Genomic DNA, 27,303 nt, shown 5'->3' with positions numbered 1-27,303 from the left:
TCTTTCTTTTTTTTTTTTTTGAGAGAGAGAGAGAAAGCCTGTGCGCACAAGTGTGGGTAGAAGAGAGAGAGAGGGAGAGAGATAACCTTTAGCAGGTTTCACATGCAGCACAACGTGGGGCTCAATTCCATGACCATGAGATCATGACCTGGGCCAAGATCAAGAGTTGGATGTGTGACTGACTGGGCCACCCAGACTCCCTTTCCCTTTTTCTTCTTTGACTTGGATATTTTGCCTACTAAAAAGAGGACGAAAATAAACTACCACTTCTAATTATGAAGCGAAAACATCCTAAGTAATGAAAAAATGTATTGATGGAACCAAAGGAAGACCTATGCTTCTCTTCAGTAACGTCTACTCTTAAAGGTATGTGACTTGTGAATTCTTTTTTTCTTAAGATGTCATGTTTATAGCAACTCAATTAACAACCCTGAGTTAGAAAATGAAACTTATTTCTAAAGCAAAAGAATGTAGTGGTTCTAGTATTAAAATGTACTAAACTCAACTTTGAAATCTGAGAAGAGCATCTCTCAATTCTGTGACATGTGAACAAATACCAGATACATGGAACCAAAGAAGAAATCATGAATAGTACATGTTATTTCTTTACTGAGGTGAATTCCTACATAAAATTAACCTTTTTTTTTTTTTTTTTTTTTTTGGAGAGAGAGAGAGAGTACATGTGAGGGTGCAGATGAACAGGGGAGGAGCAGGGAGACAGGCAAAGAGAGAATCTTAAGCAGGCTCCAATGCCCAGCACAGAACCCAACACAGGGCTCAATCTCACTACTGTGAGACCATGACCTGAGCCCAAATCAAGAGTCAGAATCTTAACTGAATGAGCCACCCAAGTGCCCCTAAAATCAAACATTAAAAAAAAAATTGTTTTTATTACGTGGGCAGCTTCTACCTTTTGGCTATTGTGAATAGTGCTGCTATGAATGTACATGTCCTTGTTTGAATACCTGTTTTTAATTCTCTGGGGTGTATATACTTAGTAGAATTGCTGGGCTGAATAAAAGGAATACTGAATACAGTGATTTCTACGATTGGCCAATATCATTAATCTGATTATTTCCTAATAATGGAGTACTTTAAACACTGACAGAAAGTATTAAGAGACCAAAGTGAATAAGCAAGTAGAAACAAACTTAAATTACTTGACATCTTTTTTTTAAAGCTATTCTTTCCTTGAATCATTTCTGATTTTTCCAGACAACTAATGACATTCTTCTTGTGGGTGTATGAAACTGCTCTTGCATTTGGATATTTTCCTCTTGCCAAAATGAAATGCTTCCACCTTGCCTATGCCAAAAGTCAGATTATAGGCAGTTTAGAGACAGTACATTCTGGATTCTTCTTTATAAGAATTAACTTTCAATTCTTCTTTTAAAATATAAAAACTTCCACGCTGTTAGTATTAAAATGTCTTACTTGTTAGCAATAATACTTCAATCAAACTAATGTTCAATGAAAAGGGGATTGTCTACCTTAAAATAACAATTTACACACACATGCATAGCTCCTTATCTTGAGAGGTTTTTTGAATACAAACTATCAGAAAAATTAAGTCTTCCTCAATTCAGAGTGTTTGGCTAGCTCACCTCTAAAAAGCCCCTTCTAGCCTTATGGATTTGTTAGAAAGGTTTTACCAAACACTTTTTTCCCCTAGCAAATTACAAATTGAAAAACCCAAGAAGGATAATACATTCAAGTAGCAAATGTGATTTTACTTATTTGCAAAGGATATGCAAATTCTTTGTCTTTAAAGCTAATCCCTTCCACATATACCTGCTCCCCAAGTTTACAAGGAAAAAAACAAGGACAACAAAGAGTCACTGAGTTGGTGGCAGAACTGTGCTCGTCTAAGGCTGTTTGTTCCAACCAACTTGTATTGTGCCCTTTAAGATCAAAAGAATGATAAAATCAAATATTCTGAATAAAAATTATACAATTCACCTATCTGCTCTCAGATAATTTCTGACCAAATGGCACAGAGACAGGAAAGTACGTTGGCTAAAGGGCTTAGGGCTCTGACACTCAGCCTTAATACTTAAATGTGTGACCTGACCAAGACATGTTAGAATTCTCTAGGCCTAGGTCTTCATTTAAAAAAAAAAAAAAAAAAAGGAAGAGGAGGATGCTGTGTTCTAAGGATTAAATCAGAGAACTTTATAAACTTAGTATAGTGCCTGGAACAAAGCAAACTTTTTTTTTTCTTTTTCTTTAAAGGTAGGCTTCAAGCCCAGCACGGAGACCAAAGGGAAGCTTGAACTCATGACCCTGAGATCAAGGCTGAGCTGAGATCAAGAGGTCACTTAACCCACTGAGGCAGCCAGGTGCTCCCACAGCAGACTCTTAATAAACGGTTGCTGTTGTTATTAAAAGAACTGCAAAACAAAGAAGTGACTTATTCCTGTTACAGAGATTAGGTAGAAATAACTTCATTTATAAATAACATCTCCAGGAAGATGCAGAAACAGCACCAAACAACGTGGCATTGCAATGACACTAAAATCATGATCAGGCTTACTGCTGATAAAATAAAAGGCATTTCTTTCTTTCTTTTTGAACCTTCTTGCCTACTTTGAACAAAGAGAAAAACAGAGGAGATGCTCATTTTAGAAATGCAGGCTACTTTTTATAGCAGAGCTTCTCAAAGGTTAATGGATATGCAAATAACGTGGGGAGCTTGTTAAAAGGCGGAATCTGATTCAGTATTTGGTAGGTCCGGGGCAGCCCCCGAGATTCTGCATTTCTAACAAGCATCCAGGTGATGAGGAAGCTGCTAGTCCAGAGATTATACTTTGAATAGCAAGCGTTTACAGGATACCACATTCAAAAACAACAACAAAAAAGAACACCTAACTTTGATCCTGATACCAGATACTTGAGTACCAAATCACAAGACTAAATGGCACTTGACACCATTATAAGCTTGCTATGACCTATAATCTGTGTTTAAGTACTGATAGTTTCTTGAATACTCATCTAAGCCAATCTTTCTCTGCTAGGGTACATATTGCTTCAAAATGATCCTGGTGCCACTCTGCCTTACACTGAAGGTCTCAGAAAATAGAGGCACTTGCAGCTGAATGAAGAAACAGGCACTGTCTCGAGCAGCCCTTCTGAGTTAATGAATCTAACGTTATAACTCAATTTTACTTTTAATGATGCATGCAATGGGTGAAGAGAGAAGGTGTCCTGTCACTATCACCACTAAATTTTCACCCATTCCCCTTTAGACATCTGCCCCAAAAGGAAAGATCATAATACCACAACTCATCCAAGGAAAAAAGGAAGACAAAAACTCCATCACCAATAGGAAGACAGAAGTGAGAACTTTTAAATTTCTATAAGGACCAAAGTGTTTTTCTAACCCCTCCTCTTTCCAGGTTCTACCCTACTTTCGGCAGTCAATGAAAAATTCTAGCCCTTGGGAATACACTTGAAATTTAAAGCTTCTTCAGTTTTACCAAGGGAGAAAAAGCTAGTGAACCACTAATTCATGTAAAAATAAGCATATATAAGCCATAAAAAGCATGGTCCCTCCTTCTTCCCTTCCATCTTTCTCACCTCCACCTTTTAAAAAGGGGCACAGTAGAGACTTAACGTTCACTGGTTTTCACAGACAAATCATTAATCTTCTCCATATTACTTATCACTGCAGCTAGGATATTGTTTGCTCTAATCTAACAGATTTTCATTTCAAAACCAATTCTAAAGCTCAGCAGGGTGCTATATACAACTTTAATGAGAGCTTCTTACCCAAGACTCTTCTACTATGTGCTTGTTCAGAACTGCTGAATTTTACTGGTGGAGGTTGTTGAATGAAGCAAAGGAAAGGTTAACCAAGAAACAGAATTAAATTTTTTTTTCAACGTTTATTTATTTTTGGGACAGAGAGAGACAGAGCATGAACGGGGGAGGGGCAGAGAGAGAGGGAGACACAGAATCGGGAACAGGCTCCAGGCTCTGAGCCATCAGCCCAGAGCCTGACACGGAGCTCGAACTCATGGACCGCGAGATCGTGACCTGGCTGAAGTCGGACACTTAACCGACTGCGCCACCCAGACGCCCCAAGAAACAGAATTTAAAAACTGAAACTCACTTGCTTATCTTTTTTATTCATTTAAGTATACAACATTAACAAATTGAACCAAACTGATGACAGGATTTATGTTTACCTTATGTGATACCTAAGCCAGCTCTATGTATCTCCTTTATGGACCCTTCTACATTGCATCCTGTGGCTCCCTACAATTAATGCAAAACAAGGGAGTAGCTCTGTAAACCTGCTGACAGCTGTTTAATGGGAGAGGTGGAAAGTAGTGGACGTATCCTGGCAGTGTGCTTAATGGATACACAAACACCACAGTCATCAGCCTGAAGTGATTCTGGCAGAAAATTAACTTAGAGATACAAAACTCATTTGGTGAGAAGACCCACAGCAAACTGAACAATATCAGACTGTGTAATGGGGAAAGGGGTAAAATAAGATGATGTGTTTTCTAAACTCCTCTTAAGAAAGAAGCAGAAACATTTTTTTTTCCCACATGCTACTTTGTAGCTTCTTGCTTTAACATACAAACCTGCAGTTGCTTTCTCTTAAAGCAAATGCTACCAATTATAAATGACGCACCGGACAGAGTATGTCAGAGATTTGTTTGTTAATATCCAAGTGTTACAAAAGCATAGTATTTTATGACATAACTTGAAAATGTTATCATCATCAACTGATTTTTCCTTTTTAATTTTTTCCCCAGCATTGTGACATTCAGGTTAGAGAAAGGAAGAAACCTAGCATGTGTCAGATTATAAACTGTGACACTCGGCTCCAAGGAAATAACATTGTTTTAGTGAAAATGAAGGTGGGAAAGGGGGTTAAATATCCACCAACAAGAAACTAATTAAATAAATCATAGTATACCATAAAATTTTGCTACTGTAAAAAAGGAGTCAATGAAAACACCTCTAGAACATAATGACTGGAAAGAACAAGGTCAAGCAGAATCTGGAAATAGGAGAATCAAAATGAGTATATATAAAGAGGAGGCAAACTATGGATGGGGATCTAGAGCAGATTTTCTTTTAGTGATGTGCCCTCTTGTAACTTTTAAAAATTTTGTGGAACACATCTATACTTCCTTTTCAAACAAGATTCAGTGTTTACATTTAAAAAATAAAAACATATGCTTTGAAAAGACAGTAAAAAAAAGAAAAGCATATTATTTGAGACAACTTAATTATAACCATTTATGATATGCTACAATATGCAATATTTTATTTTCAGCTTTACTGAGATATAAATGACATGTAACACTATGTAAGTTTAAGGTATTCAACTTACTGGTTTTGATACACTTATGTACTGCAAAATGATTACCATCATAGCATTAGCTAACACTTTCATCTTGTCACATAATTATAATTTCCTTTTCGTGTTAAGAATTCTTCAGATGTACTCTCTGAGCAACATTTAGGTACATAATACAGTATTATCAGATTTGATCACCATGCTGTACATTAGATCTCCAGAACTTGTTAATCTTGTAACTGGAAGTTTGTCCCCTTTGACCAGCATCTCCCCATTTCCCCCATACCCCAGCTTCTAGTAATCACCACCCTACTTTGTTTCTCTGAGTTTGGCTTTTTAGATTCCACATATAATAAGTGGTATCATGTACTATTTGTCTTTCTCTGTCTTATTTCACTTAGCAAGATGTAACAATAAAAAAAATTTTTTTTGCTTATTTATTTTGTGAGAGACAGTGACTGGCAAATGAGGGAGGGACAGAGAGACAAGGAAAGAGGGAATCCCAAGCAGCTTCCGTGCTGCAAGCACAGAGCCCTATGTGTGGCTCAAACCCATGAAACCGTGAGATCATGACCTGAGCTGAAATCAAGAGTCATACACTTAACCGACTGAGCCACCCAGGTACCCTAGCAAGAAGCTTTTAGTATTATATTTCAAAATGCAAACATAATAAAATGTTTTCTTCATTTACTCATGAAGAGATATTAAAGGACCATGTAGATGCCTTGTATAATAAAAATTACAGATGACAAGACAAGGCTAAGAACCACCTTACAGAATATGCTTTAATTACTTAGGAGATAAATTAAAAGTGGCATTATCTAACCTAAGCCGTCTTATTTTGAAAGTCACACATAAACATGGTAAATTTATATTCTATTAAGATAACTGACTCGTCTACACTAAGAACCTTAAAAGGGGGCAGATCTTAAAATTCTATGAAAGGTGGGAATGTGGCGGGGGGGATGATGAAGAAAAATAATTATAAATAGTTTTCCAGGAAACTAGGAAAAGCACACTTTTGAGAAAAAAGGTATGGAGACCTGGGGGAAGGGAGAAAACAAAACTCAAAATGAAGAATCCAAGAATGCTGACAAGAATGTTACTTTCTGTCATTTGAGAAAATATATTCAGTTAACACCTATTTCCATAAAGAAACAGCACAGATGGAAAAAAAAAAAAAAACAGGCCCACCGTATCTTTGGCTAGAAAAGTAAATGATGAAAGAAGTTCCTTAGAAGACAGAAACATACATCTAGAAATATATGGTTCCTTTTATGAATATAGGGGTATCTCTCTTCAGTGAGACAAACAACACCATGTCTTCTCCCCCCACTCAGTTTTTCAAGTATCAAATACAGAAATTCTAACTGTATACATGCTTTGTGAGCATCATTTACTTGCAGTTTAGTATTCACAAAATGAAAAGACAGGCTCTGCTAAAGTGCCTTCCGAAAAAATATGAACAGTGGTTTAGTGGAACTAAGCAGATCAAGCTTTTAGACTTTATTTCAAAAACACTGAGCTACCTCAGGAATGCACGGCTCACTGGGCACACTAATAACTAGCTTCAAATACCAGTTGAAGTCATTGTGGAATGCAAAGGCAGGGCTTCTAACGGAATGTCAAGCAGTCCCTGTCCCCATCTCCACACAGCAGTTCTTTCTTAGGTGCTAACCACAAAGCTTCCTGCTTCTCTGTGAACTGTGAGTTACCTTTTGGGCAAGTGTTTCTAGAAGTGATCAATCTTTCAGAAAGACTGGGTGAGAAAGGTGATCCTATTTTACCATATGGCTGGACTCACAAAGCCATTCCCCAATTCCCCTTGGCTTTGGGCACCTGCCATATACCCAACAACTCTAAAATGCCTAAAATTCTGGCACTGGGGGGGTCCTTTAAGAATGAAATCTTCTCAGATAATGTATCCCCACCCCTCAATTTGATGAATCTGAACAGAAGGCAAGCAATGCCTGGTTATGGAAGTTCAAGACAGTTTAAAACAACAAAAATCCAGGTTCACCCCCTTCCCTCTTCTATACACAGTAAAGAATGGCCCCCTGGCTAGATGTCTGAGTTAGGCTTATGAATACAATGTTTCTAAAGATCCCTAAAGCTAGTTCTCAAAAGACTGTTAAAAAAATGTTAGCAGTAATCCTATATTAAAAGGTTTTTTTTTTCTTAATCACCAACAGTATCTTCACAAAAAGGATCTTTTTCAAATCATTAAATAAATTTTCATCTATTATACTTGTATCTGTTTTTAATATAATCATGCCTGGTTTCTTTATTCATAACTTTCACTAAACAAATTAAGGATGGAAATTTCAGCTGTTGAAAAATTACAAGTAACTGACCTATTTTTAAAGAACTTTTTTCCTTTTAAAAAAACAAGGTTACCCAAGAGGAAAGCACAGTAACAAAGTTAACCTCAATGATCATTCATAATTGAGTTTGTAGGTGGAACAGTACAGATATATAACTCTAATGTGGTTTCTAGGTTTTGGCATGTATTTTGTATTCTAGAAATTTAAAAAAAATTTTTTTTTAATGTTTATTCATTTTTTGAGAGAGGGAGACAGACAGAGGGTGAGCGGGGGAGGGGCAGAGAGAGAGGGAGACAGAATTCAAACCAGGCTCCAGGCTCTGAGCAAGTGGTCAGCACGGAGCCCACACGGGGCTCGAACCCACGAATTGTGAGATCATGACCTGAGATGAAGTCGGACGCTTAACCTACTGAGCCATTCAGGTGCCCCTAGAAACTTGTAATTACACCAGTCATACTGGAAACAAGCAATACTGTGTATTTAACACATTTTCCCTGTATCACCATGACTCTACCGAAGAATGGCTCCTTGAAAAACTACATTTATTTAATGTAGGTGGCTAAAGGCTAATTTTAACTATCAGATATTGAGTACCTGTCCCATACTGTTCTTTTTAAAATCTCACAACCCATCCCCAGGAGATAAATCTGACTGCTATACTTCACAGATGGCCATACTAAAGCCCAAAGTCAGACAGCTAAGTGGATAAACTGGGATTCTAACCCAGATACACTTGACTCCAAAACCTAAATTCTGGCCCACTGCCTTTAACCTCAGGATTACATGCAAGAGGTGGCCTGCTGTTCCACAATACTACTGATGACTGAATTCATGGTTACCACTATAGCCCTGAATGTATCTAAAATACAAATATACAGAAGGTTACAGAAAATAAAATGAAGTATCTAGTATTGTCTAATCTTAATATTTCACTGTATTTGTTTCAGAGTCTTAAAGAAGAAATGAAACATTGCAGGTCAGGTGTAAGGTCTCTATGCACTCCTTTCCCAATCTCATTCCTTTCTCTTTCTCAGAGGTAACCACTACCCTAAATTTGGTTCAAGATTTGCATTTCAAGCCATGCTTTTATACTATTTCTACAAACAAGCATCCATTAAAAAGCATGATTTTTGCATGCTTTCAAACTTTATGTAAGTGTGCCATACATAAACATCATGCAGAAACTTATTTTTCTACTCAGTCATGTTTTTGAGGTCTTCCATATGGAGAACTGCACAACATTCTGGTGTATAAACAAACCGCAATCAACCTACTCACCTAATGTTGGACAGTTCTTGTTTCCCATTTTTCCACTAATACAAACACTTATTGTGCCTGTCTCCTTTGCACAAGCATTACAGCATTTCCAGGGTACAGACTTAGAAGCAGAAATGCCAGGCCAAGAGGAACTGTACCTTTACTAAATATTGACAAATTGCTCATGAAAGTGATATTCAATTCATATTCCTACCAATAGCAGAACCCACACATCCTCACCAACACTTGGTAATGCCAGACATTTACATTTTTGGTAATATCATGGGTGTGAAATTACCTCATTTTCATTTTAATTTGTATTTCCCTGATTAATAATGAGACTGAGCATGTTTGCATAATTACTAGCCACAATTTTTTTTAAAAAAGAAAGGCCAATAGCACAGTAAATAATTAAGTATCAAGGACATAGAAGTAATATAAAATGGATATGAAAATTTTTCCTACGAGTAAATATTCAATGTTGAATTCTAAATAATGAGAGAAAAGTAAAATATATACTGTTATTTATCTGAAATCTTAAATAAAGTGTAAGTTTTCATCTATCAGTCTAGTCATTTACTGGTAAAAAGCAGGTTAAATTAAACAATCAAAGGTCTCTTCCAACTAAAAATGTAATTCAAAACATAGTCAAACCCTATTATGAGAAAATCATATAATTTCATGTATGAATGAATGAATCAATTGATCAATGGATGGATGAATGAATGAATGAATCAAAGACACACAGAGTAACCAACAAATTGCTTTGGGTTTAGAAAACCTTCGTAATTATTTTCTGAACTTGCAGAACTGTACCTGCATCCCCTTTTCGGCACCTTAAAGGAAATAGTATTTTAGCCTATGAAGCAGAAAGAAAATGAGACAAAGACAAGTGGGTTGTTGCTTAACTAGATTCCATCTTCTCCATATCCTAGAAAATAAAAGGAAATGCCCTCTCCCTTTAGGAGACAGGGCCCCAAGAAAGAAGAGAATTTCAGACAAATGACAACATGAATGAAAAGAGATGACTGAAGCCACATGTACTCTGTCCAACCCAGCGTTTTTAAAAATGAAAAACAAAAATCTCTCTCAATATTTTACCAGTTAGTGATCTGAATTAACAGAGCTTGGTTTTTATAGAGCTTGGTTTTCATAAAGCTTTATAAACTTTTACAGAAAAGTACAAGACTAATATAAGGACTCCCATATATCCTTTACAAGATTAATTCACCAATTGTTTATGTTTTGTCCAAGCTGCTTTATCATTCTTTTCTCTGAATATTTCTGGAGCCACTTGAGAATAAACTGAATACCTCTTTTAACAGTAAATATCTGGATATTAAACCTGTTATTCATAGGTCTTAAGCCATCAAAGACCTTTGCATCTGGCTTGGAAAAGGTATTACTGTCCCATTAAAAAGCAAAGTTTTAACTCTAGCACCTAAAAATGACAGGAGTTTTAACTCTAGCACCTATGTATTATTATAGGTTAAATAGGGCAGTGGTACATAAACTGCTTTAGATTAGTATCATGTGGGAGTCTTTAAAACAAACAAACAAAAAAAAAACAAAAAACCAGATGCCTGGACCTGGCTCCCATCCCAAATACTCTGACTTAATTGGTGTTAGATGTGACCTAGGCAATGGGATTTTTAAAACTCCCTAGAGTTTTAAAACATGCCCCAAAGTTTTGAAACCAGTTTTAGGGACTAGGTACCTACACACCATTTGAAATACTGGTTCTAGGAAAATATGTTATAGTTCAAAGCAACTGATGACAATAAACAAGTAAATACAATCAAAGTGCAAACTGGGGCAGGCAGAAGTATTCAACATTTCGTTTTTCATATAAATACTTATTATGTGCTTTCTATGTGCTGTTCTGGGGCCGCAAGATATAAAAATGCAAAGCCAGGAAGTAGGCAACACAAGTAATAACTACAGCGTAAGTAATAAGTACTAGATTTAAAATATTTTAAGACTAACAGGAACACAGAATATATTTACTCTGAAGGCTCACAGGAATGGCGAGTGGTACAGAAAGAAAGTTCCCCATGAGATAATCATTAACGTATGAAGAAGACTTCACTAAGCAAGACTGAACTACAGTGAAAGAACATTTTGAGAAACAGCATCAATAAGAACTCTGCTCCACAGAAATGTTAGAAAATGATCAGTTGTTCCATGAAAACCCCAAACAGGGTTGCGTGAAATTCAGGCCACAGTATATAAACCTTGTATACAGGAATCAAGAAAACCAAAATCTGTATTTTAATGATTAGGGATGCCATATTTAACAGCACCCAGCACACAGAGGTGATCAGTAAGAGAAGCTTTCTTGCCTGAGTCTCCCTTTTTGTTTATTCATTTAAACAAAAATTTAAGTGAATAAACTCAGAAAATACAGAAAAGTATAATTATAAAAATAAAGTCATCCACAATCATACTACCCAACCAATTTTGATATTTTAAGTAACTCCTTACTAAAGCTGTTAGTCCAGATTTTTTACTCTGTAACACAAAAAAAGAATTCTATAGAAACAACAACCCCCTCAGCCATTATCTTTCCTGATGGATACTAAAAGAGGATCAGTTCAAGTTGCAATATGGCCATAGCAACCACTAGAGGGTGGCCAAGTCTGATGTATTCATCAACTTCCCATACTTTCTTAAAGGCATTCAAGTTAAGATCTCTTAATTGACATTCAACTTAAGATTTCTGGACCCTAACACTTCATTACAATAAAGACTGAAAATTAGTTTCGAAGAGAAAAGAGAGACTCTTTCCAGGCAATTAAGTGTTAACAGGATACCAAGTCTGCCTACTCAGATATTTTACCAAACGTGTCCATCTACTTCTTGGGAACAAAACGCAATTTCTCCAACGGGGTCAGTGTACAGCAGCATTCTATTTCCTACTTCCCCCAACCCCCACCACTGACGTACTGAAGCATATTAGGCTAAAATTCTCAATTATGAATACTTATACAGAATTGGCCTCAAAGTACTATATCCGTATATAGTGCTTTTATACATACTATATATATTCCAACTATCAAATGTTAATACTTGAGTGTTCTCTATTTAAATTTTTCATATTAAAGTTTTACAAAAAAAAAAAGACTTATAAAATACAGCTATGTATCCTTACATTAACTGAGGAAAAAAACATTTTGAAGATTTACATTAGGTTTTATTTCCCCAGAATCCTAATTGATAAAGTACCATCACAAAGAATTATTTTAATGATACAATCATTTATAGTATGTTGCCAATATAGGTTGCCAATTCTAAGCAACCAAAAAATCAATTAATATAAATACATTTGCTGATTGTAAAGAATCAAATTATGTTCTGAGAAGATAAAGATTATAAAGCAAAATGGTAATAATCTGAAGAAATAAAAAAGAAACTAACCCACAAAACTTCTTCCTATTTGGAGCTATTAACACAAATACCAACAAAGTACACATTCACACCCATTAAAAACAAACCTTAAGGAAATGCAATTTAAAACAATAATGAGGTATCACCACCCACCCAGTGAAATGGCTTAAAGTCAGAAAAGATTGACAATATCAAGTGTTGACAAGGACATGGAGCAACTAGAACTCTGATGTATTACTGGTGGGAATACAAAATGGTACAGCCACCTTGAAAATCAATTTAGCAGCTCCTTATATAGGTAAGCATACACTTGCTATAGCTTATCATACATGCAATCCAGAAATGCCACTCTCATGTATTTATGCAAATAAAATAAAAGCCCGTGTTGATACAAAGACCTACATTCAAATGTTCACTGAAGTTTAATTCAAAATAGTCCAAAACTGGAAGCAACCTAAATATCCATCAACTCAATAAATGGAAAGCAATGACAAGGAACAGACTACTGAAATATGCAACAACATAAATGAGTCCAAAATGCACTGTGACAAGTGAAAGAAGCCAGACACAAAAGATTAATACTATACACTTCCACTGATATTCATTTTTCAGAAAAGACAAAATAACAGTTACAGAAAGCAGGTCAGTGGTTGTCAGGGGTGATGGAAGATGATGACTACAACGAAGTATGAGGAAAGTTTGGGTGATAGAAATGCTCCATATATCATGATTGTGGTGATGGTTACACAACTGTATACATACATCAAAACTCATCAAACCATACTCTTAAAATTAATATTACTTGAAAATTTATATCTCAAAAACCGTGGTTTAAAATTTCATTAAAAACCCACAAAATAAACTGATTCTAACACATAATAATAGGTCATGACTTAATGAGTTCATCAGAAGAATAAAAAGAGATGGTCAAAACAAAGACATTCACATAAGGGAATAATAATTCTCCTTCAGATCTTTTTTGTAATGTTTGTTTATGTTGGGGAGAGAGAGAGAGAGAGAGAGGGAGAGAGAGAGAGGGAGAGAGAGAGAGGGAGGGAGGGAGGGAGTGAGGGAGAGAGGGAGAGAGGGAGAGATAGGGAGGGAGGGAGGGAGGGAGGGAGGGAGAGAGAAACAGAACCCAAACAGGGGAGGAGCAGGGAGGGAGGGAGACACAGAATCTGAAGCAGGTTCCAGGCTCTGAGCTGTCAGCACACAGCCCAATGTAGGGCTCAAAACTCACCAACCCTGAGATCATGACCTGAGCTGAAGTCAGATACTTAACCAACTGAGCCACCCAGGTGTCCCTCCTTCAGATCTTTAAAGAAAAGTTCCTACATGTAAAGATCTACACATGCAAAACATTCATGTGTATAGGTGGTAATTATTTTACTCTTCACAACATGGAGAAGCATTCAGTCACTGTTGCTTACCACATTAAGATAGGAACATGCCTCCTTATCACCGTTCTTACATGGTCATTGCTACAAACCAGCCACAGAACCCTCAAGAAACAAGCCCAACTTCGCCCAAAATTCTGCGTCCTAACCCTTAACAAAACACAAATGAGGTAAACCATTCATTCCACATCTAGGGCCTGCCCTGATTAGTAGGCAGAGCAACACAGCATGGCACTGACCAAAACAACCTGTTTCCTACATCTTTACCACAGTGTCTAAAACCTCCATCACTGGAGTCACTGTTTGAGAGGTCCACAACTAAGTACAAAATACGTGGCTAAGAATCCACATTAAGTATGATCAAATCAATATAGTCTATGGATATAAAATTTCTTTTCAGGAAGATGAAAATATTCCAAAATTAGATTGTGGTAATGGCTGCACAACCCTGTGAATATACTAAAAACTACTGAATTGTAAACTCTAAATGGGTAAATTTTATGGAATGTGAGTTATATCTCAATAAAGCTGTTTTTTCAAAAATCAACATAGTTTATCATGTTAGTTTAGAACTCAACACTGGAACTAGGAAAATTTTAATGCAGCATGTAGGCATGAGCTAATGATGGGGAAAAAGCCAGGTGGGTGTCAGAGGGAGCCTCAGTGACTACTGGGAGAAGAATATGGAAGAGCAGAAAGGAGAGAGCAAGCACTGGCTCAGGGTCGGGAAAGTGAACCTCAGGCAGGATGCTGAAAGGATGCTTAATGGCATGCCAGGGCTGGTCCTGAACATCTGTTGTTCTTAATGCAAGTCTATTGCTTTTCTACAAACTATTACTAATGCTAATGTTTTTTTTCTTCTCTTTCAAACTTCATGACTATCTACTTTTTTTTTTCAATCACATACTAAATCATCTTAGCCAATTTACTTCTTCATGTATAAAACTGCCCTGAACTATATAAAATTAGATGAATAATCACAGGATATTAAGAGACCTTAAATAACACATTGCCTACTTTCCTATTTTTACAGAAGAGGAAATTAATGCACAGAAAAAGTGGTTTGCCCAAGGTTATCAGCTAAAAATGGAATAAAGACTAGAAAAGATTTCTAATCTAGAACTGATTTTATATGACAGCATACATCACCTATTTTAGAAGTCTACAAAGGGTGTTCATTATTTCCTAAAATCATGTAATCATGCCCCTATGTACAAAATCCCTTAAACATATAGAAAATGGTTTTTTAATGTACCCAACAGAACTACAAAATAACCAAATATGATCATAGGCACACCCAATATACTTGTGCTGTCATTCACACTCAATTGAATTGGTAAAGGAAGGCTTCACTATCAAGCCGAAGATTTTACCAGAATGTAGCAATAAATTATAAGCTCATATTCTTTTCAGGGTTCTGTGACAATCACAAACTATTAGATATGTAAGGCACAGCCCTATGGGAACACATCTATCTTCAAATGTGACCTTGCAATTAAGCATGTGCCAACTATCTTTCATATGCTGCATACAAAGTATTTACAGAAAAGTTCAGCTAAATTAACAAACCAAAACAGAAAGTTAGAGTTTCTCACAATCTGTCATTACTCCATTCCCACTGAAGCTCTAACAAAGGCATGAAAAGACTAACAGCTGCAGATGAAAGTAAAAGACACACCACTAAACCTGAATTAATCTAATCAAAATGATGCTATTATATATGAACTTTCAAAATCCAGTTAAAGTCCTGTACTGAGGCTTTGGTTCCAAAACGGCCTGTATCCTTATGGCCAGTTATCTGATAGAAATGGAATAAAGTAAACATTTTTTCTCCACAACCCTCCCATCCCCACCAAAATTCTCATTTCATCAGGAAGACTGAAGATTTAAACTTTAAATTTCCTAGACAGTAATGTAACTATAACTTATTGTTATTTGGTGACTGATTACACACACTGTAACTTAAAAGGCAGTGATAACTACCAGTCATAACATCTGATCCCTTAAAATGTGTCCATATCAAAGCAAAGAGAAGGTTCTCTCTTGGTGTGTGAATACAACTGGAAGGAAGGAGACCTACTCTGGCTCAGGAATTCCTTGGGAACACCCCAAGGAATTACCAAAAATTTGCCAAAAGTAACTAAAATCAACACTTTTCCAAAATAAAATCTGGATGGTGGCTACATATTATAGGTTATGGCAGGGTCCTATAAGAGTTCTGAATGCAGTTTTGGCAGCCTCTTGCAGACTAACAGATGTATGAGAGAGATTTGGAAAGTGGCCTTGTCTTTTCCAATATAACTATTTTTGGATATTTACACTGAAGACTGCAGAGTGGGAGATAAACACTGGCTCTTTCATAACCTGGTATCCAGCAGTGTTTTGGAAGTTACTTGCCACTGTGGGAAAAAAGAGAAGAAACCCACCACTCAAAGTGTAGGCTGTTAGTGGGAGTAAGGCCAAAAGCATTTATTCCTTGATGAGATGCCACCCAAACCTTGTATTTTCTCCCCTTCCACACAAAAGTGGCTGGCATCAGAAATGACACAATCTTAGTGAAGAAGTGTAGAAATTTTTTTCTTTAAATTTTATTTATTTAATTAATATCTATTCATAGGGCTTCAAATTCAAAAAGAGCAAGAAGATATACAATGAAGACTCCCTCTGCTCAGGTCCTTCAATCATTGAGTTCCTCCACAGAAGGCAATTCAGGTACTTACCACTTACTGACAAGACAGTAAGGGAACCAATTCTAGTGCAGAAATAAGACAGTCAGTCTTTGAACAAGATGCTTGCAGGTAAGCATCCTCAAAGGAATTCTTTTTTTATTTTTTTATTTTTTTTTTAATTTTTGGGACAGAGAGAGACAGAGCATGAACGGGGGAGGGGCAGAGAGAGAGGGAGACACAGAATCGCAAACAGGCTCCAGGCTCCGAGCCATCAGCCCAGAGCCTGACGCGGGGCTCGAACTCACGGACCGCGAGATCGTGACCTGGCTGAAGTTGGACGCTTAACCGACTGCGCCACCCAGGCGCCTCAAGGAATTCTTAATTATAGGGTATTAAAAACTCTGAACCCCACATACAAGCAAAAAAGGAATGCTTATATTTTAAATACCTATTACTAGAAATTCCACTGTAATTCTTACAGATCATATCACACTTAGCAGGTCTAAACCTATGCTCTTCAACCAGCCTTTAAGAGTAAGCAATAGTCTTTGTGTAAGTAACAAAGTCCTCAAAATGTTTAGTACAGTCTTCCAGAAGCTTAAATTTAAGCTAACAAACTATCTGGGATGGGAGTGGAATAAGGGAGACGGGGGGGGGGGGGGGGGGGGGATGGGGAAAGGATCTCCCCACTGCCACACATGTCCAGATAGAGAGGAATCCTCATGTTCAAAATGTTCACTGTGAATAGAGCCCTGAAACTAGCTGGGCTGGAGAGGGAGTGAGTGGAGTAGTTAACTTCTAAGGCTGTTTCCAACTTTGTTTTCATTTGTATTTCAAAATTCCACTGCTTGTTACTATTTAGTCCAAAATTGTGACATAAATTTCTTACTGCTTAAAAACTGTTCTCTATTTGCAATTTTCCCTAGGCTTTTCTAAATATAAAACTCTGAAAAGATAAACCTTAAAAACAGCTTCCAGGGGCATCTGGGTGGCTCAGTTGGTTAAGCATCCGACTGGGCTCAGGTCATGATCTTGTGGTTTGTGGGTTTGAGCCCTGTGTCGGGCTCTGTGCTGACAGCCCATAAGCCTGAGGCCTGCTTTGTGTTGTGTGTGTGTGTGTGTGTGTGTGTGTGTGTGTCTGTCTGTCTGTCTCTCTCTCTCTCTGTCCCTCCCCCACTCACTCTCTCTCAAAAATGAATAAACTTAAAAAAAAGATTTTTAAAAAGGGCAGTGCCTACATGGACCACAATAAGAAATTTCCATAAACGCACGCGCGCGCACACACACACACAACCAGCTTCCAATTCCTTTAAACATCAATTTATATCTAACTGATAAGCAATTATAAATCGTATTACTATTAATGTAAGTCTCAAGGCCTCTGTATACCACATTTTTAGGCTGGCCTCAGTTGTTATTTTAAACAACCTATTTCCTCTAACAATCCTCATTTTGGAATACTTGTTAATTAGATAAGGCAAAGGCCATGTGAAAATTTCCTAACTGAAATTCCTGCTTTCAGAAAAGTTCCCTAAATCAGTATCTAATTCTGTTATGCATGTGAATCACCTAGGGTTCTTGTTAAAATGCAGATTTTGAGCCAGCAGGTCAGGGCCTGAATTCTGCATTTTCAGCAACTTCCAAATAATGCTACTGTAACTAGTTCCTGGATTATACTTTGAGTAACAAGGCCCGAAATCATTGCTCAAGATCTCAAGGAATCCATTCCACAATCTCATGAGAATTGTATTGTGAGTTAATTCAATATGGCAATATATATGCCACACATCTTTGTGAGTACCTACTGAGACTGATCTGAATTGCTTTCTCAGTTGTGTTCAAATTTTCTACAAGCCTCTGTAGTTGATGAACCTGAATTTAATTAAAAATACTATTTTGCATGGGGTGACTGAGTGGCTCAGTCAGTTAAGCACCTCTTGATACTGGCTCAGGTTGTGATCTTGATATCATGAGATCACATCCACATCAGGTTCCAAGCTGTCCTACTTGGTATTCTCTCCCTCCCTCCCTCTCTCTCTCTCTCAAAATAAACAAAAAAAAAAAAAAAAAAAAAAAAAAAAAAAAAATACTATTCTGCAGCAGTGCTTACCATCAGGGAAGAATTAACTTTGAGCTGCAATAGGCTAACATTATAGTTTTTCTTTTTTTTTTTTTTTAATTTTTTTTTTAACTTTTATTTATTTTTGAGACAGAGAGAGACAGCATGAACTGGGGAGGAGCAGATAGAGAGGGAGACACAGAATCTGAAACAGGCTCCAGGCCCTGAGCTGTCAGCACAGAGCCCGACGCAGGGCTCGAACTCACCGACCGTGAGATCATGACCTGAGCCGAAGTCGGACGCCCAACCGACCAAGCCACCCAGGCACCCCTAGTCTTTCATTTTAAATTGTTACATTATTGTTCAAGTTAATTATCATCATTTGATCAATAACTTCTAAATCCTGGGCCACAGACCAGGTGGTCTTCTCATTTCATAGCGAAATGAAAAGAGTAAGAACAGTATCAGTTTTTCATAAGGCTAAATATATTCTACACTGTTACATTTAATGTTCCTTATAATTTACTTATTTGTAATTCTTTTGGTGATTTTAAATATCCAATTGATTAAATAAAAGTTAGCAACCTTGTGTTGTTCACTCTTCCTTCTCTCTTTTTATTTTAACAATTTAATGCAATCCAAAGTCTGAGAACCACCAAATTCAAGTAACTTCTCCATACCCCTCTGTTCTCTGGGACCTGGGGGTGCTGGACTCTCAACAAACATGGGCGGGGTGGGTGGGCGTGCACAAGCACACAAGAACAGTAAGTACCACTTGAGGCTTTTTTTTTTTTTTTTTTTTACTTGTGGCTTTTTTTTAATCCTCTCCACCAATCCCTAGATTGTGGATTTACCAATGGAGCTGATAAGATATTCAGACACACTAAATGAGGCAGTTCCTAAGGTCTTTGGAACTTTGATAGCTGTGGTTTCAAGGAATCTACACCCTTTGCTCCCCGCCTCCTCTCTAAATAATCCAGAGTTGGCAAAACCATCCATCAAAATCAATCAATCTCATCCTCTACTCTATAGGCTGAGCACATGTCAGTATTATGCAAAAGTTTTATTTTCTCCTGAAGAGAAACATGTTGATGAGTTTTGTACTCTTTGCTACTCACAAAGCAAAGAAGGTTAGGTTTTAGCTAGGTATAAGCGCTTATTTTGCATTAATAACACTAAATGAGGACAAAGCACTCTCAGAGCAGCAGAGTTCCTGAAGAAAATTAAATCTGTATTTAATTTAGAAAGGAAAGCTTCTTAATTAGGCAAATTTCACATGTTCTGTATAAAAAAACACAATTATTTAGTGTGAAATAAAATTAGCATGAAATTTCTCATCAACCCACATTCTTTTACATTAAATGTAAAGACACACAACAGCTGGTCAACTTACGTCTTCTGTTATTAAACATTACCTCAAAACCATTAAACTCACTTTCTCCCCCACCCTTTCTCCCACAAAAGAGCATATAAATTGTACACTGTGTGTCATACTGGGAATCTAATGCACACTGAAGCTGACACTACAGGAAACTGAAGTGAAAGTAACCTATTTTACACATCTTCAATGTTAGCCTCAGAGCTAGCTACACCATGCAGGGAGAGTTGCTGAAGCTAGCTGGCTCTGCCTTCATCTGAGTTCATTTAGCACACCACTGAGAAAACTCTTCTGGTTCAATGATCTGGGATTACCTAATTAATAACTTTTTACAGCGATTTCAAAGGAGCAGAATTATGGGCTTAATATATGTGCCAAATGTCCACATATGAATTCATGTCTCCCTGAACTGTACGTTCAGTTTCATGTAGATTGGTAACACTCAAGTAGTCCACTTTACCTCATACACAGCAAAGAACCATAAAACCACAGTAATATTCTGAATCCTATTTTTAAAAATGTTCTAGAAACCTGATCAAATTAAGATTTTTCAGATGTAATATTCTCCTCTTGGCAAGCCACACGTTATTAACTATGTAGAATGTAATAACTGTATAATAATTAAAAAGGTTTTTTAAAAATCCATCATTATAAGAAAAGGGATTTGATTTAATGTGTTCAGATTCTTGTATGACAGTCTATAAATGGAAAGCTATTTGTCATAACTGGCAAAGGAAACAAAATTACTCTGATTTCAATGGTGTTTTAAGAAAGTTAGCTTCTGTCAAGTGTTTTCTACTTCTTACAATAAATAATTCCACCATGTATGCTGAAAATATACATGATCGTGACTTACTTAGAATCAAGTAAAAATATCACACAGTTCTTACTAGATTCTACACAGAATCCCAAAATGTCCAGGTATTAAGGAACATCCACCATCAGGTAGCAGGGCGCCAAAGATCAGATTTAAACATACTGGTACTTCCCTATTAAAATCTAGAATATACCTTTGACTTCAGTGACTTAGTCCTAATTATCCTTCCAGAAATCAATCTTAAATGCTTTCATCTAAAAAGGATATAAAAATGCAAAACCAGTTTTTATCCTTTCCATTCCTTTTTAGAAAAAGAGTAACTGAATTGTTCAGCAGACATAAGTTACAGTCCTGGGAACTGGCAACTTACCAGCTATGTGAGACAGATGTCAGTTTCATTAATTCTAAAATAAAAGAGTGTAGAAACTGATTTCATAAATATTTTCACACTATTGGATTCTTCCCCTTCTCAATCATAATATAGGCTTGTGAAGAGAATAATGGCCATGAATTCTTTAAATACTATTTTCAAAATGCTTCAATATACCTATTTTATTTTCACAAGAATTCTATGACACACAGAATAGACAGTATTATTAACATTCTACAAATAAGTAAACTGTCTCTCAGAGCAATTAAATGACTTGCCCAAGAGCCCCAAACTGAGAGAAGGATAGAGACTTGGTCAATCTTCTTTTTCTTTTTTAATGTTTGTTTTGGAGGCAGGGGGGAGGAGGGGCATTGAGAGAGTGGGACAAAAGATCCGAAGTGGGCTCTGCGCTGACAGCAGTGAGCCTAATGAGAGAGCTCAAACTCACAAACCATGAGATCATGACCTGAGCCATCCAGGCACTCCTCAATCTTGTTTAATAACTCGTTCTACTATGCTACAGGATTTTGATCTAGAAAACTTGGGTGCTATAAAAAGTCTATTTTTGGCAGTCAACTGTTGTTTCTTATTGGCAATGTAATAATACATACCTATACTTATTTTATATACTGGCACTATAAAGAAATTAAGGTTTGATTGCAAGGAATTACCCTTAGAAACCATCTGTCAATGTCTGCCATATTTTGGTAAAGATATTAAACCCTATCTTTGAGACTGCAGTACTCTTTTTCAAAAAATGCTTAGACAGATCTGTCCACTGAGAGTAGATATATAGAATAGAATAGGTCCATAACAGAACCCCAAATAAAACTACCCTATGTGGAGCTCCTGGGGTTTGAAGTGGCTCTAAAGAAATTTATCACAGATTCTCTGCAGATCTGCTGAGCAGACTCTCATTTTCAATCTTGCTCATATAAAAACTTCAAAGCCACTGCTTTTTCAAAAGCTGATTACCTTGGTGAAGACTGTCCATCACTTCTTGTGAGAGGTTGAACATTTCACTATCCACTAATTTGTGATGCCAAGAAAACTGCCAACAATCAGAGTTAGAAGGGATCATAGTAATTTCCTACTTTGAAGGGACCGGGTGACTCAGACAGTTGAGTGTCCAACTCTTGATTTCAGTTAAGGTCATGATCTCATGGTTCATGAGTTCAAACCCCACATCAGGCTCTGCGGTGGCAGCATGGAGCCTGCTTGAGATTCTCTCCCTCTCCCTCTCTCTCTCTACCCCTCCCCTGCTCACGCTGTCTCTCAAAAACGAATAAATATTTATTTAAAAGAATAATTATTGGAGCACCCACGTGGGTCAGTCGTTAATAAGCCTCCGACTTTGGTTCAGGTCATGATCTCACAGTTCATGAGTTCAAGCCCCTGTGCTGACAGCTCAGAGCCTGGAGTCTGCTTCAAATTCTGTGTCTCCCTCTCTCTCTGCCCCTCCCAACTCATGCTCATACTCTGTCTGTGTCTCTCTCTCTCTCTCTCTCTCTCAAGAATAAACAAACATTTAAAATAATAATTATTATTATTATTTCCTAGTTTGAGACCTGTATTTTATAGACTTCAAGTAAGCCCTGAGTGATTATTGACTAAGCCACCCAAAAGAAGTGTCACTGTGTTTTCCTATTTGGCATACTTTTACTACAGAGTGTTAAACCGTTGCATAGCTACACGTTTAATGGTAGAGATGAAAGTTTTAACTCTAAAGGTTAAAAGCAAAGACTGTGAATTATCTCTGGATCTTATTTTTCCATACCATTCCTATTCTACAGTAACATCATGTGTCGGGCTAAAAAGTGAAGTTTGAAGGTTATGAATTTATATGTACACATTCAAATATTCAAACTTTAGAAAACAAAGGCTCAAAATCACAAATAAAAAAGATGTTACATTTAGTATTGTTCACTTCTATCTGAATCAACAGCTCCTATTGACGAAAACAGATAAAGATTTTTGCATCTCTAATTTGTTGTCTTATCAGGATTCTGCTGTCCTAAAGCAACCTAAAAAAATGCTGAATGGAATGATGAACAAATGGAAAGAGAAAGAAATCCCACAGAGTAAGAACACTGGATACTGCCATCCTAAAACAACCCCAACAGATGCCCTCATAAATTAAAAGAATGAAGGGGAAGGGGAAGGAAAGGAAAAGAATCCCACAGAGAAAGAACATCGATCACATCTTCAAGGCAGGCAATATAATGCTAACAGCTAATGTGCTGGAAATTAGATTTCTCCTTTGCTGAGATTCTACCAAATATCTGCTATCAGAAATCAACCTTATAATACACAAAAGTTTTATATAACCACAAAATCCCAAACTGTGTATTATTCAAGTTCTAGGATATTAATTAGAAGCCACTGCCATAGCCTCTCCCCATATTCTACACCCAACATAATGTTACCAAATTTTAAAAAATATAGAACTCAAAACTTCCTCCAAGGGACCACTGTAAAACCAAACCCTGGAAAGCTGAATGGTGAGCCTATGGTCTAATACAACAAAATTAAAAGGACAGTTGAGAGGAACAAAGTTAGTTGCCACTGAATATTAGAGTCCCTAAAAAAAAAAAAACAAATTCACAGTGTTTTCATTCAGGGTCTCCTGGGTAGCTCAGTTGGTTAAGTGTCCGACTCTTGGTTTCAGCTCAGGTGTGATCTCACAGTTCATGGGTTTGAGCCCCGCATCAGGCTCTGCGCGGACAGTGCAGGACCTGCTTGGGATTCTCTCTCTCTCTCTCTCTCTCTCTCTCTCTCTCTCTCTCTCTCTCTCTCTCTCTCTGCCCTTCTCTGGCTTGCTCTCATGCTCTCTCTCTCCCTCCAAAAAAAAAAAAAAAGAAGAAGAAGAAGAAAAGTGTTTTCTTTCAGAATACAGAAGATGATGGCTGGGTTACAGGGAACCAACAGTAATAAACAATGATTGATGGGTGCCATGAAGGCAGAAGGAAAAGAGATATAAACTGGAACCTCAAGATTCTGCATGACACTAGAAGTTCATTTACTCAAATTTCATTAATTCCCATTTATAAGCAAATACAATATAAACATATTTTAATAATTATAAATTAAATTAAAATATTGTGGTATAATTCAAAGCTAGACTCTAAGTTTCTTGAGGGTATCATACTTGTACTCATGTCTTCACACTGAGATTGGCAAGTGTTTATAAGCCTAGTTTATGATTACACAGGCTTATATAACACATGAACACTTGTAGTACTATATTTTGTTATTTTAAAGAAAATCACATCTCTGAGTATTCTATAATTCAGGCTCTCATTAAATCAGACAAAACTTCTGGATCATCCTTTACTTAAAATGTTCACATCTGATTGTATTTTCACTGATAAATAACACCCATCCATCTGGTAATACAAGAAATTAGCTCAACTTTTCCGTTTCTGGTAATTACACAGCAGAGATCTTGATCATAAAAGAGGAAAAAGTATTTTTTTCCTGAACACCCACTACATAATTTGTTAAGCCCTGGGTCAGATACACCAGCATCTAACCTTCAAGGACATTAAAATCTAGCTAATCAGTCAAAAATAACCAGACTATGTCACTCTTTTTACAATTTATTTATTTTTGAGAGAGAGTGCATACATGCACACACGAACACCCATGAGCAGGGAAGTGGGGGAGAGGGAGGGAGAGAGAGGGAGCAAGAGAGAGAGGGAGAGGGAGAGGGACAGGGACAGGGACAGGGACAGGGACAGGGACAGGGACAGGGAGAGAGAGAACCAAAGTATTTTTTTTTTAATCATTGAGCAATTTGTTCTGAATTAGTCTTATTTTCACTAGTATGTCAACTATTTCAAAGGAGAAATAGAAATATCAGTAGAATTTTAGCCACTTTAAAACAAATCTAAAATCTTAAGCTCTAAAGTTTCAGTGAGTTTGGGAACTATTCTCATCTATGTTTCAAATAATGAGAAGACTAAAACAATAACCAGAGAATCTAGCATAAAGGCAGCACATGACTGTTAACCTCTGCATTCATACAATATATCAATATTTACACAGAAAAGGGGTGAGAAGAGCTCAGGCCAACAGCCACTATTCTTTTGTGTGGAATAATTTTTATTCCCTGGGACAAAAAAGTTATCTTTACTTTTATTCCTTTTTCTCTACAGAGGTTGTTGGGAGCTATGGAAATGTACCAATACATGTTTATCCATGCTCTGAAAAAGGTTTTCCAAAACTACATAAATCAGACATCTCACTATACCAATTACATTGCACAATTTTAGGATATTTACCTATGACCATGGGAATGAATTAATGGCTAAAAAAAGAGCAAGTGCTAATACCAAGCCTTTAATTTTATGGCATAGAAAGTAATGCTATACTTTCTAAAATCTGGAGCTCTGCACTTCTGGCCCAAAGCCCAATAAAAGATAAGATTCCAATATAGTTTATGTTGCTCCGCTCTGTGGAAAGATCCCAGAAACACAAAATAAATTGGGCAAGAAAGAACACCAGGATGGAGATCGTTTATAACAGAACACAGTCTGTCTCACCACATGCATTTGCATCAAGCCCTTTAGTTCTCAGACCCAGCTACAGTTCCAGGGGTACTCTACCTTCCAGAAGGTCAGACACTAGTAGAAATGGACTTGTGAGAGTGAAGCAGTGAAGCAGTGAACCAGTTTCCGAAATAGCTGAACTTTGTTTCCAGAGGGTTAAGGATATTATTCAACCTGGACGTTGGTAATATTGTCTCCAAGTCGGGGGGCCCTGGGTGGCTCAGTCAGTTGAGCGTCCAACTTCGGCTCAGGTCATGATCTCACAGCTTGATCTCACAGCTTGAGCCCCGCGTCGGGCTCTGTGCTGACAGCTCAGAGCCTGGAGCCTGCTTCAAATTCTGTGCCTCCCTCTCTCTCTGCCCCAACCCACTCACATTCTGTCTCTGTCTCTCTCAAAAATAAATAAACATTAAAAAAATTTTTTTTATCGTCTCCAACAAAGCATGACCTATTTAAGCAGAATGAATAAAGATGCTTCAGAATGCTTTCTAGTCTAAGGCTCAGAGTTTATTTTGGAGATTAAAAAAATTCTCCCTTGCAAAAGGATACATATGCATTTGTTGCATTTCTAAATTACTCTGCATTCTTCAACCAGGTTAAGTGTAATTAGAGCAAACTTTGAGCTTTATTCAGTGCATCAGAGGAAGATTCAGTATCTACAATTCTTCATTTGTGAATATTTCTAGTAATACACAAAAATAAACAATTATTAAGCAAAGTAGTAGGTAAGCACAAGACCCTTCAGGGTCTATGGACTTTTCACTCTTTCTTAAACCTGTATGGAGGGCATGTGAAAACCAGTTTCCATTTCTCAATTTCAGAATTAAATTACAAGAGTTTATAATTAATTAAAAGAAGCTGCTTGGGTCTTGCAAGTGATAAATATGAGAAGATAATTCTCATATTGGAATCTCTAGGATCATCACAGGAACTCTTTGGGTGGCTTGTTATCCAAAAAAAAATTTTTTTTTAATGTTTATGTTTCAGAGAGGAAGAGAGCACTTGAACTGGGGGAGGGGGGAGAGAGAGAGACAGAGAGGATACGAAGCAGGCTCCACACTGACAACACAGAGCACCATGCGGGGCTCAAACTCACAAACCCTGAGATCATGACCTGAGCTGAAGTCAGACGCTCATCCAACTGAGCCACCCAGGTGTCCCTAATCGCTTTTATTTACAAGAAAAAATTTTAAATTCCATCTGGGAATAAGGGTAAGCAATTCTACCTGTGTGCCACTCAGAAGTCTTTTTTGTAAGATTTTCAGAACATTTCTAGTTTATAGAAAAGTTGCTAATATGGTATGGATGATACAGAAAGTTCCTATATACCTGGAACCCAATTTCCCCTATCATTAACATCTTATGCTAGTTTGGTATATTTGTTACAATTAACAAACCAGTATCGATACAGTATTAATTTAAGTCCATACTTCATTCATGCATTTCCTTAGCTTTTACTAATTTTTTTTTCTGTTCTATAATTCCATTCAGGATACCATATTACATGTAATCACATTACATTTAGTTGTCATGTCCCTTAGGGTCCTGTTAACAATGACAGTTTCTCAAACTTGTTTTTGACGACCCTGACAATTAGGAAGAGTACATATCAAGTATTCTGTAGAATGTCCACCAATTTGGGTTTTTATGATGTTTTTTTCTCATAGTTAGACTGGGATTATAGTCTTGGGGGCCAAAGACCATAGAGGTAAAGTGTCATTCTCATTACATCATATCAGGGGTAATTATCACTGCTGATGTTAATCTTGATCACCTGG

General features: G+C 37.0%; 1 protein-coding gene across 6 annotated transcripts in view; it reads right to left on the bottom strand.

Moving 5' to 3' along the window:
* Nucleotides 1–27,303, bottom strand: part of ZFAND3 (zinc finger AN1-type containing 3) — a 324,282-nt gene that overhangs the window by 116,564 nt on the left and 180,415 nt on the right. The window contains exons 1-2 of one of the 6 annotated variants that reach the window (XM_023253934.1): nucleotides 26,075–26,124; nucleotides 25,583–25,665 (exon numbers count right to left, since the gene is read on the bottom strand). The exons of the other annotated variants lie outside the window; for them this stretch is intronic. Of the exons in view, the coding sequence (XP_023109702.1) occupies nucleotides 25,583–25,665; nucleotides 26,075–26,109 (118 nt within the window). The 5' untranslated portion in view covers nucleotides 26,110–26,124. Of the gene's footprint in view, nucleotides 1–25,582; nucleotides 25,666–26,074; nucleotides 26,125–27,303 lie in introns of those variants that run through there. 6 annotated transcript variants of the gene reach the window in all.

The sequence above is a fragment of the Felis catus genome, chromosome B2 (assembly GCF_018350175.1).
Source record: "Felis catus isolate Fca126 chromosome B2, F.catus_Fca126_mat1.0, whole genome shotgun sequence".
In the NCBI taxonomy this organism is placed as follows: Eukaryota; Metazoa; Chordata; class Mammalia; order Carnivora; family Felidae; genus Felis; species Felis catus.
Note: the sequence above shows the minus strand (reverse complement) of the source record. Positions and strands in the feature narration are given on the sequence as shown.